General features: G+C 32.6%; 1 protein-coding gene across 10 annotated transcripts in view; it reads left to right on the forward strand.

Annotated features, from left to right (window-relative positions):
* SYNJ1 (synaptojanin 1) overlaps positions 1 to 14,644 on the forward strand; it is an 86,234-nt gene that overhangs the window by 39,277 nt on the left and 32,313 nt on the right. For 5 of the 10 annotated variants that reach the window (XM_012780889.3, XM_012780895.3, XM_012780901.3 and 2 more), the window contains exons 10-15: positions 405 to 486; positions 3,182 to 3,334; positions 5,889 to 6,054; positions 8,320 to 8,343; positions 11,262 to 11,453; positions 13,307 to 13,391. In XM_012780889.3, the coding sequence (XP_012636343.2) occupies positions 405 to 486; positions 3,182 to 3,334; positions 5,889 to 6,054; positions 8,320 to 8,343; positions 11,262 to 11,453; positions 13,307 to 13,391 (702 nt within the window). The remainder of the gene's footprint in view (positions 1 to 404; positions 487 to 3,181; positions 3,335 to 5,888; positions 6,055 to 8,319; positions 8,344 to 11,261; positions 11,454 to 13,306; positions 13,392 to 14,644) is intronic. The other 5 variants (XM_012780899.3, XM_012780906.3, XM_012780900.2 and 2 more) reach the window with 2 other exon arrangements.

Below are 14,644 nucleotides of genomic sequence, written 5' to 3' on the forward strand. Positions count from 1 at the left end.
TTTAGTATCCATGCCTTAAAAATCTTGTAGGTTAGTCGGTAGAGATAACAGATCTTAGATTTTTCAAAATCTAAGATCTAAAATCTAAGAAATATTTCTTTCCATAAATATTTGATTATTGTACAGAGTTAGCTCCTAACTACTTGCCTAATTAAAAAAAAGTGTGTGATGAAGAATATGTGGTGAAATGTTAACAGTTGTAGAATATGGATGGTGAATGTATGGATGTTCATGGTATAATTCATCTTTTTTTGAATATTTGAAAATTTTTGTATATGTGAAAATTTTAACAATAAAATGTTGGAGGGGGAAAGTGGGCACTATATTTTAATCACTTCAATTATTCTTAGTTTGTTTTAGCTTTAGTTTTGTTCTAAACTAGCAGTGTAACTTTATTGTTACAGATGCCAGAGTGGTACTGTTCGAACAAACTGCTTGGATTGTCTTGATAGAACAAATAGTGTGCAAGCATTTCTTGGCTTAGAGGTAAAAAATAAATTAAAATGTATGTGCCTTGTATCATATGCCCCTTTGAGTGCTTTTGTAATATTATGTTTCTCATTAGTTACTTTTCAGAAAAAATAAATTAAGTTACGCTTCATTAAAGGCATTCTTTAGTCTTTTTTTTGCCAAATTCCCTTTTGATTTAAATGTTTCTTTCACCTGCCCTTTATATTCTCTTTAGATAGCTGTCCATCTACTTTCTTCTGTTTTTCTGTAACGCTCTCTTTTTAAAACTACTGTCTATTTACTACTATTATGACAATTGCTGCTTTTCCTGTCTTTTGAAAAGACATATATGTATTTGGCCTTTTATTATGTGTTGTCTTTTAAAAATCTGTCGTAGGATGGTGAGGGTCTGTTTTCACATGTGTAATTCTGTAGGATTTTATTTTTGACCGTTTGTAACCCAGTCCAGTTTCTCGATGTATTCAAATGAGTACCTACAAAAAAACAGGATCAGATGAAAATGCCGTCATTAGAATGAAAATGAATGAATCAACTTCTCTGATAAGGTCTTTGTTTAAAAGTTTTTTTTCTTTACCACTTTTCCATCAAATTCAGTCTAATATAAACATAGCCTCAACTATTGTACAAACTTTGCAGCAGTGCTGAGCTTTCCATAGTATGCAAGTTAGGGTCATGAGGCTGTGGTGGATATGAACTTAGCATAGTTTTCAAATATTAAAAAAAAACCAGGAATCGGAAGTAACACGTTCTTATTTTCTCTAGTTAATGATCTGAAATTTGGCCAGAATATTGGTTAATTAGTTACTTTGCAGCTGAGGTTCTTTCTGTCTCAAAAATGAAAGTGCAGTGTATAAAATTCTCTGCTACAGAGATGTATTTTTTGTGTAACTAAATGAATTTTACTGTTTGGACTTTTTTGAAATAATGTCATTTAGGTTTATCATAGTAATTTATTTAGAAACTATGACAGGAACAAGAAAGTAAAAAGAGGCATGTTGGTCATTTAGATGGAGTTTATCACATGCCTCAAATTTGTTTCAAGATCTGGTTTTAAGTGGCTGAACAGAGTCTCACTCTGTTTCCCGGGCTAGATACATGAAATCTTTTTTTTTTTTTTTTTTTTGAGACAGAGTCTCACTTTGTTGCCCAGGCTAGAGTGAGTGCTGTGGCGTCAGCCTAGCTCACAGCAACCTCAAACTCCTGGGCTCAAGCGATCCTGCTGCCTCAGCCTCCCGAGTAGCTGGGACTACAGGCATGCGCCATTATGCCAGGCTGATTTTTTCTATATATTAGTCGGCCAATTAATTTCTTTCTATTTATAGTAGAGACGGGGTCTCGCTCTTGCTCAGGCTGGTTTCGAACTCCTGACCTCGAGCAATCCGCCTGCCTCGGCCTCCCAGAGTGCTAGGATTACAGGCGTGAGCCACCTCGCCCAGCCGATACATGAATTCTTAGAGTAAACTTACTGAAGTACTCGAACCTCTTTATTAAAAGTGTAACAGATGTTAGTTTTCAGGATCTGACTTAGCTGATTCTCCGCTGTTGGTAGGTAGATATGAATATACTTCCTAGTATAGCAATTGGTTGAATAGTTATGAAATTTACTGCTAAGATAGGCAAAGCCAAACTAATACAGAAATAAAATAATTTTGCTCAATCCTTGAAGAGAGAGAGGTTTAAATTGTAAAGGAGGCCCTGGGACTCAGTTTGTTTTATTCTCCATGCTAGCAAAGAACAGCTCTGGTGTAAGTCTCTACCTAATAAAATGAACTCAGTTTGGGGTTTTTTAAAATATTATCTTAGTTTTTAATTCTTCTATAATTATGGATAATAGCCATACTTATAGATAAGGTAAAACAAAACATAAATGGAAAGGAGTTACATAAAAATGCACGGCATAGAATGTGACTAGATTCCAAATAGGAGAAACAAACTAGATTATACATTGCTTTGACTCTGCTAGATTTCAAGGCTATAATTCATACAAGATAAAGATCAATAACTCATATGAACACTTTTGTTATCTGTGATGAAGGAATTGTGGTAGCCCAAAGGTCTTCGAATTCACACACGCTCTGTTTCCCGTAGTTCTTCCTCATACATAGTACTGATACAGATTTTATACATAAAAGCTGTTGTGACTTTATCCAAAGCTATATACTTATTATTTTGTGACAATTTAAGAGCAGCTCTTTCTTTTTTTATAATCTCTTGATCTTAATTACTTAAACTTATAAAACCAAATCTAAAAATTAAAGAAATTTAGTTATTCCCATATGTATTTAGGTAAACTAGGTAAATATTTTTCTCTATTCTACTTCATGGTGTTTATTATTTCATTTAGCTGAGCAAGGTAAACTACTCTGATTTATAGGGATATTTTAATAAGATTAATTTTACCATTTAATCAGAAAGAAGTTCTTATTAATACAAGGTAATATTAAGTTTCTTGTAGTTTTCTTTGATGTGGTATTTACTTTAAGAATTGAAATGGTGGGAAATATTAATAACACAGCCTAGTAAACTGTTGCTTCAAAATCCAGTCCCAAACAGTCCTAATTTTTGGTTTGATTCTGGTAGTTCTTAAAAGTCATATCATAATTATTATATTAATATACTTATAAAAGTTTCTCGTTTGCTGTTTTATTTATTTATTTCTTTTTCTTTTTGATCCCCCCTTGGCATCTGCATGTATCTTTTGCCATTTTAGATGCTAGCTAAACAGATGGAAGCTCTTGGCTTAGCTGAAAAGCCTCAGTTGGTGACCCGCTTTCAAGAAGTTTTTCGGTCAATGTGGTCTGTGAATGGTGATTCAATCAGTAAGATATATGCCGGGACTGGAGCTCTTGAAGGGAAGGCTAAGGTAGATCTAGATCTGTCATAACATTACAAAAGATCCTCTTTTTCCTCTTTTAATAAAGTTTTTAAAATGGCCTTTTTTAATTAATAGGTTTTTTTTTAATTTAATAGATATTTGTTTTAGAATTCTGTTTTATTATGCTTTTGTGCTTTCTCTGATACTTCCTTATACAGTGGATACAATGATTAAATGGAAGATAGATATTTCCCTAGGTTTGGAGAGTATGTATATATGACATATTTAGTCATTTAGTGATAATGCACTAAGACTATATGTATTGCTTATATTTTTTCATGATTTTCCCTTGTATATCTGTTTCACTTTTTATATTGTTTGCTTTGATTATAAATATGATGTTTTTTAACCAAGGTCCTCCCAATAAAGGGTTCTGTTTTATTTGGCTTTGTGTCCCCTGCACTTGACACAGTGTCTACTGTTTAATAAATGTGACAAATGCTGGATGGACAAATAAATCAATTGACAATTTATGCGATACCTACTATGAACCCAACATTAGGGCATAATTTATCCTTTTACTTACCTTACCTTGAAAAGGAGGCTATCAAAATGTGCCAAGTAAGTGTGAAATATGTACTTAGTTATAATTAAAAAGTCTCATTACTTTTTAATTGCTAATATTATCTACAGACTACTTTGTCCTCTAATATTTGACCATTGTTGAGAGATTTTGGAACCATACTTGAGATTTTTTGTTGTTGTTGTTATTTTATATGCTTAAATATTGTTTAACTTTGTAAGTGTCCTGGCCTCACTTGAATTTGTTAACATTCTAAATCTTTAATTCTTCAAATTATTTCAGGAATAGAAATGAGAACATTTGCCACTTGTATAGTTCTCATTCAGCTTCAACATAGCAGCTGAAATTCTTTAAAGACCATTTGTTATCTCCAAGTCTTGTTTTATTTTTTATCTTTACTTTTATTTTTTTGAGACAGTGTCTCACTCTGTTTCCCAGGCTAGAGTACAGTGGCATCATCATAGCTCACTGTAGCCTCAAACTCCTGGGCTCAAGCGATCCTCCTGCCTCAGCTTCCCAAATAGCTGGGGCTACAGGCATGCACCACTGCACCTGGCTAATTTTTCTATTTTTTGTAGAGATGGAATCTTGCTGTGTTGCCCAGGTTGGTCTTGAACTCCTGGCCTCAAGCAATTCTCCCACCTCAGCCTCCCAAAGTGCTAGGATTATAGGCGTGAGCCACTGTACCTGGCCCCTAAATTTTCTTTTCTTTTAATTTCCAAATCTTCCTCCTCTTTATGTCTCTTAAAATGCCATGCCTCTGCCCAGAGGTGTTGGCTTTACCTGCAAAGTTTGTTTTGTTCAGTTCATGGTCCTCATGTTTGAAAACCTGAAATTGTTAAACTTTCATTTATTCCTTTTAAATAGAGAACATAATTCTTGCTATTAAAATCTGGTTCTCTACAACCATTGCTTAAAATATTCTTTTATATTCTTCTACTTTTTTGTTTCTGCAGTAACTAAGGCAATATATGTACAGAGGTTACATATATTTTCAGTAGTCTTTTATCTTTAACTTAATATAGATATGAATTTTTATTTATTAAATATACTAGTCTAAATTGAACTAAAATCTAACATCTGAACTGCTCTTTCTTTTCCTTTCTCTGGGTTCCTTTTGATTAATTGCCTGATAATGTGAATGGTGAGTGTCTTTTCAAATAATGTCATTTGCATATTCTGTCATATGGAAGGAAATAACATTTTAATGCCAAATGTAAATAGCTGATGAAATATAGTGACATTCATTTAGTGGCATTTAAGAAAATTGACTCTGTATTCTGAAAAGAAGCCTCTAATTACTGTTATTCCTTTAGGGGATAAAAATTACATGTTGCAAACTAAAATTTTCTAAAAGAAAAAAGTTGGGGTTTTTTTTGATAGTCATCAAGATCTGTAAGATCTAAATAAACCTTCTTTTTGGTAATTAACGTGCCTAAGTAAAATGTATGTTCATTAAAAGTCAGCTTTTAACATACATAAAATGTATGTTCATTAAAAGTCAGTTCATTAATAATCAGCTCTAATTGTAAGAATAAGTTTATTTTATTTATATTTACATAGGCAATAAAATGACTCAAAATATACCAGCAGTAGTTTGCATGTAATATTTTTTATGAACTGTAATCATGAATTTCTTTTTAGACTTGACCTTAATTCTTAGATTCAGTTTTAATTTTAACTGAAATTAAAATTTCAGTAAGAAGAAATTTCCTTGTTTTCAATAAGTATACTTCAGTTTATTTCCTTTATCATAAACAGTGCTAAGCATTTACTGCTCTAGATGTCTTTACTGGATACAATTGTGACACTGAGCTTTTCCATTTCTTCATGTCAAGCAGTTATCCAAAAGAAGAAAGGAAACTGACATCTTGACAGTTTTAATTGTCATGATTATATATTCAAAATAGACCCTTTTAATACTAAAATCATATAAAACTGATTTCAAGTTTCAAAATACCTACTGAGTAAGATCAACAATATTTAAAATGAAAGTGCATGCTCCTTTCTCTCAAACAGGCTGGAAAGTTAAAAGATGGTGCTCGTTCTGTTACCAGAACAATTCAGAATAACTTCTTTGACAGCTCCAAGCAAGAGGCCATTGATGTTTTGCTACTGGGAAATACTCTAAATAGTGATTTAGCTGACAAAGCTCGAGCTCTTTTAACTACTGGAAGCTTGCGTGGTATGTGTACTTGATATTTTATTTACTTTGTTATTTATAGTCCTTCTAAAAGTCCAAGAGGTAAATATAACTTTATTTACATAAATGATTTTTAGATTGTAGTTGTAAAATAGTTTTGGAAGGAATTTCTATAAGGGTAATTTTTACAAATTGCATTCTCCAAAGAATGTTTGTCTCTTTTGAAATGTTTATACCGTCAGTGGTATTATTAAGCCATAAATGGAGGCCCATGAATGTTTTTTTCTATAAATTATGATTGAGGGGGTAAATAATTTAAGTATTGCTAACTTTATACAAGGCAGGGTTTCATAGACCATTCAACTAGTACTTTTGAAAGAGCATTCAGTAATCTAATTATGTAGAAAGATGCTTTATTGAAAAAAACCAATGCCCATATTGGTTATTTTTCTAATCACTATCCCAAAAGTTTCTGAAATGTGGTCTTAACCTTTAATTGCTATTATTTCAATAAACATTAAATCATATTAATTAATAATTTAAAGTAGCGTTTTTGATTAGACACTAACTGCCATTACCAATTTGAATATTTGACATAAATATATGGTTTTCAGTGTGAGCTTCTCATGTCAGTGAGGACATAAAAGTAGTATTATGGGAAAACTCAGTGTTTATTATAGAACTTAGTAGATTAGACTTTCTTTCTTTTCCTCCTAAATTTATTGAGGTATAATTGACAAAATAAATTAGACTTTTCAGCACTCTGAACATTTTTTTTCCCTGTTAGCCACAAACCAAACCTTTTAGTGTTCCCTGTTCAAGTCAGAGAAAATTTTTCCTGTTTCAAGTAATGCACTCTTGGGTCATAATTTGGTCAAATAGGTTATGGACTCTTTCAGAATTCTGCATAGTGCACTGAAGATAGTTAATTACAGCCAGTTTCTCAGGGATCTATAAGTAGGCTGAGGAACTGAGACCTACTAAAACTCTAAAAAAAAAAAAATCTGATCTTAGTTAATACTTTCAACTTCAGGCTTTCTTCCTGGCTTCCAAAAGTAGAGACTTGACTGATTTGTGTTTTGTCAGCTCTTTCCACCTGTGCCTGCTTTGATGTGGAGGCATTAATAAGCAACAATTGAAAGTAAGTGGTTGAAGGAAAGAAGAGCAGAAGCAAAGGACCTAAGTAATTTCTAAGCTTGAGCATCAGTTTTTTAGTTTCCTGCACATTTTACTGCATGTAAAATATGCTTAAAAAAAGAGTACAGTCAGTTCTGCTATAATGCTTGTTCTGAGAATGGGAATTTGTTCCAATACCGTTGATACGTTAGGGAATGATTAGAGCAAAATGTCAACTTTGCATGAGCTTATGCTTGATTTCGCTGGCAAGCAACAAGAGTTAAATGCAGACAACCACACCCAGCAGAACTGAGATGGGTAGAAATAATACAAAACACACATGCACATATGCACACACTTCAGAAAGCTTCCCGAATTCAGTTCACCATGTGTGTTATGAGTCATACCCATCCACATCTGTTGTTTCAACTTCCCATCTAATTTCAGATAACCCTTCTTCCATCTTTCACAATTATTCACAAGTGGCACCCTGTCTGATGCCCATTTCTACAAGCCAAGTTCATATTGTTTTCAAGATGAAGTTATACAGTATGCATGCATTTCTTAACCATTTAACCTGCATAACGCTGTGCTGTTTTTATTAGGTTCCTATCTTTTTTGGTGTGTCACTGTTGAAGTTTTTTAATATAATCCCCTAACCCCATTTTCCCTGCAAGCCTTGTGGCTATGGGAATTTGTACAATTTTGCTTAGCATTGTGATTTTTTTAATGCATTTATCTTATTATAGCTGAACTGATTGTACTTACCAACTGGTGAGTCCTAGAAAAAATACTAAAGGGTATATATTAGGGCAGTATCTTCCATGTCTCTAGCATCCTCCAGCCTCTTAGGTTTTCATATTAATATTTTCATTCACACACTTACATGAGCACATGCACACATACGTACGCACAGGAGCAGCCAGAAGAACAGGTCTAGGATCTCTGATGCTGACACAGTGGATATCACTGAGTCATTGTAGGATTTTCCTTAGCTGCAGAGTGTTTATATCACTTGTCATTTATTTGTAACCTTTGGTGTTCTATAGCCAACAGAAAAAAAAAGAGCATTAAATTGGCTTAAAAGAAAAGGGAGGCCATCTCAGAATGTTTTTTCATAACACTCTGGATTTCAACTGTAACCTATTGTTTTACTAATGATTCTTTGTTTTCTTCTTGATGCGTCCATAGTTTCTGAACAGACATTACAGTCAGGTACAGTATAGAAAATCAATCTATAAATAAAAGAAACTTTTTCTTTATTTTTTAAAGTTGATATTGTAAAGAAGCAAAACCATATAAGTGGAAACTTTCTCATTTTTTCCTCAAATTCTAACAGGATAAATTGATATCTTGCTTTAATCTGAGAAAGAAATTTTAATCTTGAAAATTAAGTACTTCATTCAGAAGAAAATATGCAATGTTCTTTGACTCCTTGTAACAAATGCTTCATTCCAATTAAAGATAATTCGGCTTGTTTTAATTTTGCTTTTGTATTTCACTGAATGGACATTACTAGTATTATGCCTTACTCTTAACAGGCTGATGGAAAAAACCCAGATGTGACTATTTTGGATTAATTTCAGAATACTATCTGTGATATTTATGACTACTCAACAATGTTTCTCACACGTAATATTTAAGAAGGCATTGTCTCAGTTGCTTATATTGTGGATGAGACATTTTCTTTAACTGTAGACTGGTACTAAAATATGATCTGAAATCTTTTAATTTTAAAAAGCACCAAGATTGCCAACAAAGAAGAATTAAGTGTATAAGACCTAAAGGTTATTATTTTTCTTGCCTATTTATTCATAGGAATCTCATGTTTTCATTCTCTGGGCAAGGTTTATGATCTTGTCTTTTTGTTTCCCATGGCAAAAGTAATAAAAGCTTAATTTTTGCCAGAATTTAGCTGAAAATGACATCTTTTCTTTCCCTTATTCAAGATTTAGTATCACTTAAGATTTGTTTTGCTTAGTTACTGTTCTGAATGTTTTGAGAAGCTGTTGGTTATTTTCTGGGAAGGGTGGGGGAAGGGTATACCTGGTTATATTTTTGAGTTATTTAATGAACTACCATTTTATGAAATGATATGGCATTTAGAGATGGACTTCTGTTGTTTTAGCATAGACTCATTATTTAAGCACATTAAGGTGCCAACCAGTTATGAATAACTAAGAATAATTTTTACCTTTACCTTTTTATTACATTTAAAAACTGACTTAACATTATTAGTTCATACAATGTGGCAACATGTTTTTGTTCATGCAGTTCATTATTTGTTTTGCTGAATATTTTAAGCCTTATAATCATTATAGAACTTGGTTTTTTATATAGAATGGATTGTAGAAGCTGTTTTCACAATAGTAACAATGACGATGACTTTAATTATAAAGACCATTGGTAGGCCGGGTGTGATGGCTCATGCCTGTAATCCTAGGACTCTGGGAGGCTGAAGTGGGAGGATCATATGAGCTCAGGAGTTCGAGACCAGCCTGAGCAAGAGTGAGACTCCATCTCTACTAAAAATAGAAAGAAATTAGCTGGACAACTAAAAATATATAGAAAAAATTAGCCAGGCATGGTGGCACATGACTGTAGTCCCAGCTACTTGGGAGGCTGAGGCAGAAGGATTACCTGAGCCCAGGAGTTTGAGGTTGCTGTGAGCTAGGCTGATGCCATGGCACTCTAGCCCAGGCAACAGAGCAAGACTCTGTCTCAAAAAAAAAAAAAAAAAAAAAAAAAAAAGACCATTGATAGACCATAGTAACAGAGAATGATGTTTATCTAGGTATAGTGAGCTTTCAACTAACCATACCAAAAGGCTAAAACAAATATTCTGTTTTTATTACCACCCAGACACCTCTATATAAGCAATCAAATCAAATAGCAGCAGCCTGAGCAGCTTAGTGAGACCTCGTCTATATAAGAAATTTAAAAATTAGCTGGATGTGGTGGTGCTCACCTGTCATCCCAGCTACTTCATAGGCTGAGGCAGGAGGATCACTTGAGCCCAGGAGTTTGAGGTTGCTGTGAAGTATGATCATGTCACTGTGCTCTAGCCTGAGTGACAGAGTGAAACCCTGTCTATAAAAAAACAAAAAATTCAAATAGCAGAAGAGTAGGAATAGTCTACGTATCTATTCCTGGGAACAATGGGGATAGGCTTATTATCTAAGTCAGCAGTTCTTTCAGGGAATCCACAGGTCAAAATTATTTTTACAATAATATGTTATTCACCTTCTTCAATCTCATTTCCTCACAAGAATGCTATATCTTGGTATCATAAAATAATAAACAATATCATAATAAAATAAGATCATATGGTAAAAGGTGAAAATAGTTTTGATTTCTTTTCCCTTTTACCAGTTAAATTTACACAGTGTAAATTCTGTGTTTTTAGGTTGAGGTCCTGTTAATGTTCCAACCACTTTAAGTGCTGAGAATTAACGTAACCAAAATGGAATGTGGTTTAGAAGGGGAAATGATAGGTGGTTGATAAAAATTATGCAAAGAGATTGTTTAGGGTCTTGTCGACCATTTTTGAGGATGTTGGCTTCCACTCTGAGCAAGATGGGAAACATTTTATAGTGCTGTCATTCTCAGACACCTCATTATCTTCCATAATTTGTGTTTTTGGCAGGGAGCCATTATTCATCAAGCTGCTTACCAGTAGCTAGAATCTTAAATGTAAATATTCTCAAATGTTTTTGTTTGGGGAGATGAAAAATTTATATTTTTACCAGACTCTTAATGAGAGTTGTTTAAAACTTAATTGCTATATTCCTAAAACTGTACAGTTACTAGGTTTTGTACATTATGAAATAATGTGCCATTTCATTGAAACAGTTCTGCATGTTTTATGTTGTAATAATTTTGTAATAGATTTTTTACTTTGGCTATTGTGTTTAATGTTGTGAATTTTTAAATTTTTTTTAGATGTGTTGTTAATTGCCTCATGCCAGGCTTTGTGTTCAAGGCTAATCTTTTTTGTGCCTTTGCATGTATCCTATGCTTGTTTGTGCTTGTGCAGATAATTGTACTTTTCAGACATCATATCTTACTTATGAAAATGTTTTCATAAATGGTTTAATGCTGCTAAAATTCTGTTGTGTCTTATTTTTGATTAGCATCTTCTAAAGTACTAAAGAGCATGTGTGAGAATTTCTACAAGTATTCAAAGCCCAAGAAAATTCGAGTATGTGTCGGGACCTGGAATGTGAATGGTGGAAAGCAGTTTCGCAGCATAGCTTTTAAGAATCAGACACTCACTGACTGGCTTCTTGATGCACCCAAGTTAGCTGGCATCCAGGAGTTTCAAGGTGGGCTTTTTATTATATGGATTTAATTAATAAATCCCAACTGTGATTAATTGATCTAGAAAACAAATATAGCACTTCACAATATGCATTGATTTGTGAAAGAGACTTGGAGTTATAAATTTGGAGGCCAGCGTTTTTATATCAGATCTTTACCTCTTTTTAAATTTCTAGACCTTTATTTTTTACTTCATAAAAAAACATAATGGTAAAGTAAAAATCCTTTTCTTTGATAGTTGATTGTCAGGAAATAGGATCCATATATAAATAGGTATCTTTGAAGGCAACCACATATATAAAAAAACTAGTTCTGTTTTTATTTTAAACTGACATAAACCAAGATTATTTTGTAAATTGATAATTTGACTTTCATGTCTCATTTTTAAACTCTAGTCCTCTATTTAGTTACTAACATGAGAAATATCAGAGTGGCTCCCGAGCAGCCTTACAAAACTTATTGTGATATTTGTTGGCACTTTATAACTTAACAGTACTGGTTTGTTCCTGTAAGAACTTTGTTGTCATTCAGTTTGAGTACTCTGCCCCAAGCTATTAATAACCAGAACCAAACATTAAGCAGAGGATACTTTTCATTAAGGTTTTGATTAGAATCATGCATTTAATTTTTCTCTTTTTAAAAATCAACTTTCATTTCTTCTAAAACTAGTATATAATTACCAAGTATTACATATGAAGGTGATGTGTATGGGAAATAGTGTAAGATACAAATTTTTCTTTTTTAGGTATTTTTAGTCATATCTTAAACCCAAACTTATTAAAATGCCCTCTTTCACTTAAATTGAACCAAACTTGAAGTTACAAAAATAATAATAAAATAACAGCTTACCATTATAATTCCAAGTAATTTTCATATATTCATTTAATCTTTAGAGCAGATCTATTACATAGACAATATTATTCCAATTTTATAGATGAAGAAACTGAAACACAGAAAGGGAAGTAACCTGCCTGTGGTCATGCAATAGTGGCAAAGCCAGGATTGGAACTCAGGCAGTTTGGCTCCAGAGTCTGCGTGCCATGCTGCATTTTATGTATGACATTGGGCAAGTTACTTAGGTCCTGTTTTTAAGTAAAAGGCAAAAACAATCTTATAAGTTGTTTGTGTAGTAATTAAATGAAATGATATATGCATGAGCCTTGCACATAATAGCAATATTTTTTATTTATTAGTATTATAGTATTTATAGGCTCTTTCTAGCTGTTTGTCCTTATATCTGGATACTTCGGGATTTTCAAAGTACCCCTGGGCTTCTGTTCTCTTTTAGCCCTTGTCAGTTAGGAGGGAGCTATTAATATTAGCTAGGACAGAGTGATGTGGCTTAACTCCTGGGTCTCTTCTAGTTTTCCTGGATTTCTTCCACCCAGGAAATAGCAAAAAGGTCAAGCTCATGGTTTTTGAATTTCAATGTGAAAAATTCCTCCTCGCTGTTATCTCTAATTTGAGATAGTTTCTCAGCCACTTTATTCATTGTGCCTTTTCTGAACAATTTCTTTACCTCTACAATTCTGATTTACTTTAGCCTTTGAGAAGTGGCTTGTTTCTCTACTGCTGTCCATGGTACAAACTTTAAAAAGAGTTCTTTCAAAATGATTTCTGAAAGGACTTAAGGATCTTCAGGAATAACAATCTTATAAAAACAAACTTAGGACACCTGAATAGGAAGTAAATTTAAGGTAATTTTATCTTACTCATGAGTTTTTGTCTTTAATATGAGTTTTGTTAAACTCAAACACAAAAGTAGATTTTTATGAGATCTGGTATTATTTTGTGTTGGGTGGGGTTGCCACTTGACTAAGGCTATATTTAAAAGTATTTCTTGGATGCTTAATTGTAGATAAAAGAAGTAAGCCAACTGATATATTTGCAATTGGTTTTGAAGAAATGGTAGAGTTGAATGCTGGAAACATTGTGAATGCAAGGTAAGCTAGCCAGGTAACACACGGAAAAATTTGTCAGTTAAGGGACATGGAGAACAGATCACTAAGTAGTTGTTCCAAGGATAGATTGAGATAATATATAGAAAGGTGCTTTTTAAATTGTAAAAGAGCAGTTCTCAAACTTTCTGGTCTGAGGATCTCTCTGTACACCTAAAAATATTGAGAATGTTAACTTCTGTTCATGTTTTTTATGTCTCTTGATATTATATTAGAAATTAAAACAAATTTTAGAACATTTCATTCATTTAAAAATAACAATAATAAACCTATGACATGTTAATATAAATGACATATTTTTTTGAAAAATAACTTTTCCAAAACAAAAAATTTACTGAGAAGGGTGGTATTGTTTTGTAGTTTTGCAAATTCCTTTAATGTCTGTTTTAAGACAGCTGGATCTTTGTATCTACTCTTGCATCAATCTATTTATAGTATGTTGTTTTGGTTAAAAACGAAAGAAAAATCACATAATTATGTAGTTTGAAAAGGGAATATTTTAATAGCTTTTCCAGGTAATTTCTTCTATGATATTACACCAAAAACTAATGGTTTTGGTAAAGTAGTAAATGGTAGTGTCTTAAATGTTAGTTGCAAAATGGAATGTGAAATCATATACATGAACATTTTGTGCTTTGTTACAGTAAAACTCATTGGTCTTTTATCCTTGCATGATTTTGTAATAGTGTATATTAGTCATTTAGAAAATATTAGTTCACTCAGTTATGTAGATCATCCAAATTTTGACACACTTAATTATATAATATCAAAGCATTGAAATGGTTAATATCATTCAGAAAATACTTTAATATCATCTCATCAGAAAATACTTTAATTATTGGGAAGCTGTGAAGATCATGGTAACAGATACAAATTTTCCTAAATACTAATTTTAGCTTGAAAACTTAAGTTTTATCATTAGAAATAAATAGTCTTGGTTTTTTTTCTTGAAGAGACAAGCTTGGTTGAATAAATGTCTGCCAAATAACCTAAGTCTCAATATAGTATCTCGTTAGTTCTTTTTTTTAGGGGGCTCGTTCCTATCATTTGGGCAGATATCATTAGTATTTTAAAGAAAAAGTTGTATTCCATTAAAAAAGTGGCAGTTTAACTCACAACCTAAAGTATTAAGTGCTTTTCCTTGAGATAAACATCATACTTCAGTATGCAACAGAAGTGCTTTGTGTGTATTTTGTATTTATCCCACAGAATATTATCCCACAGGGCTTTGATAAAAT

This window comes from Microcebus murinus, chromosome 1, assembly GCF_040939455.1.
Source record: "Microcebus murinus isolate Inina chromosome 1, M.murinus_Inina_mat1.0, whole genome shotgun sequence".
NCBI classification, from domain to species: Eukaryota; Metazoa; Chordata; class Mammalia; order Primates; family Cheirogaleidae; genus Microcebus; species Microcebus murinus.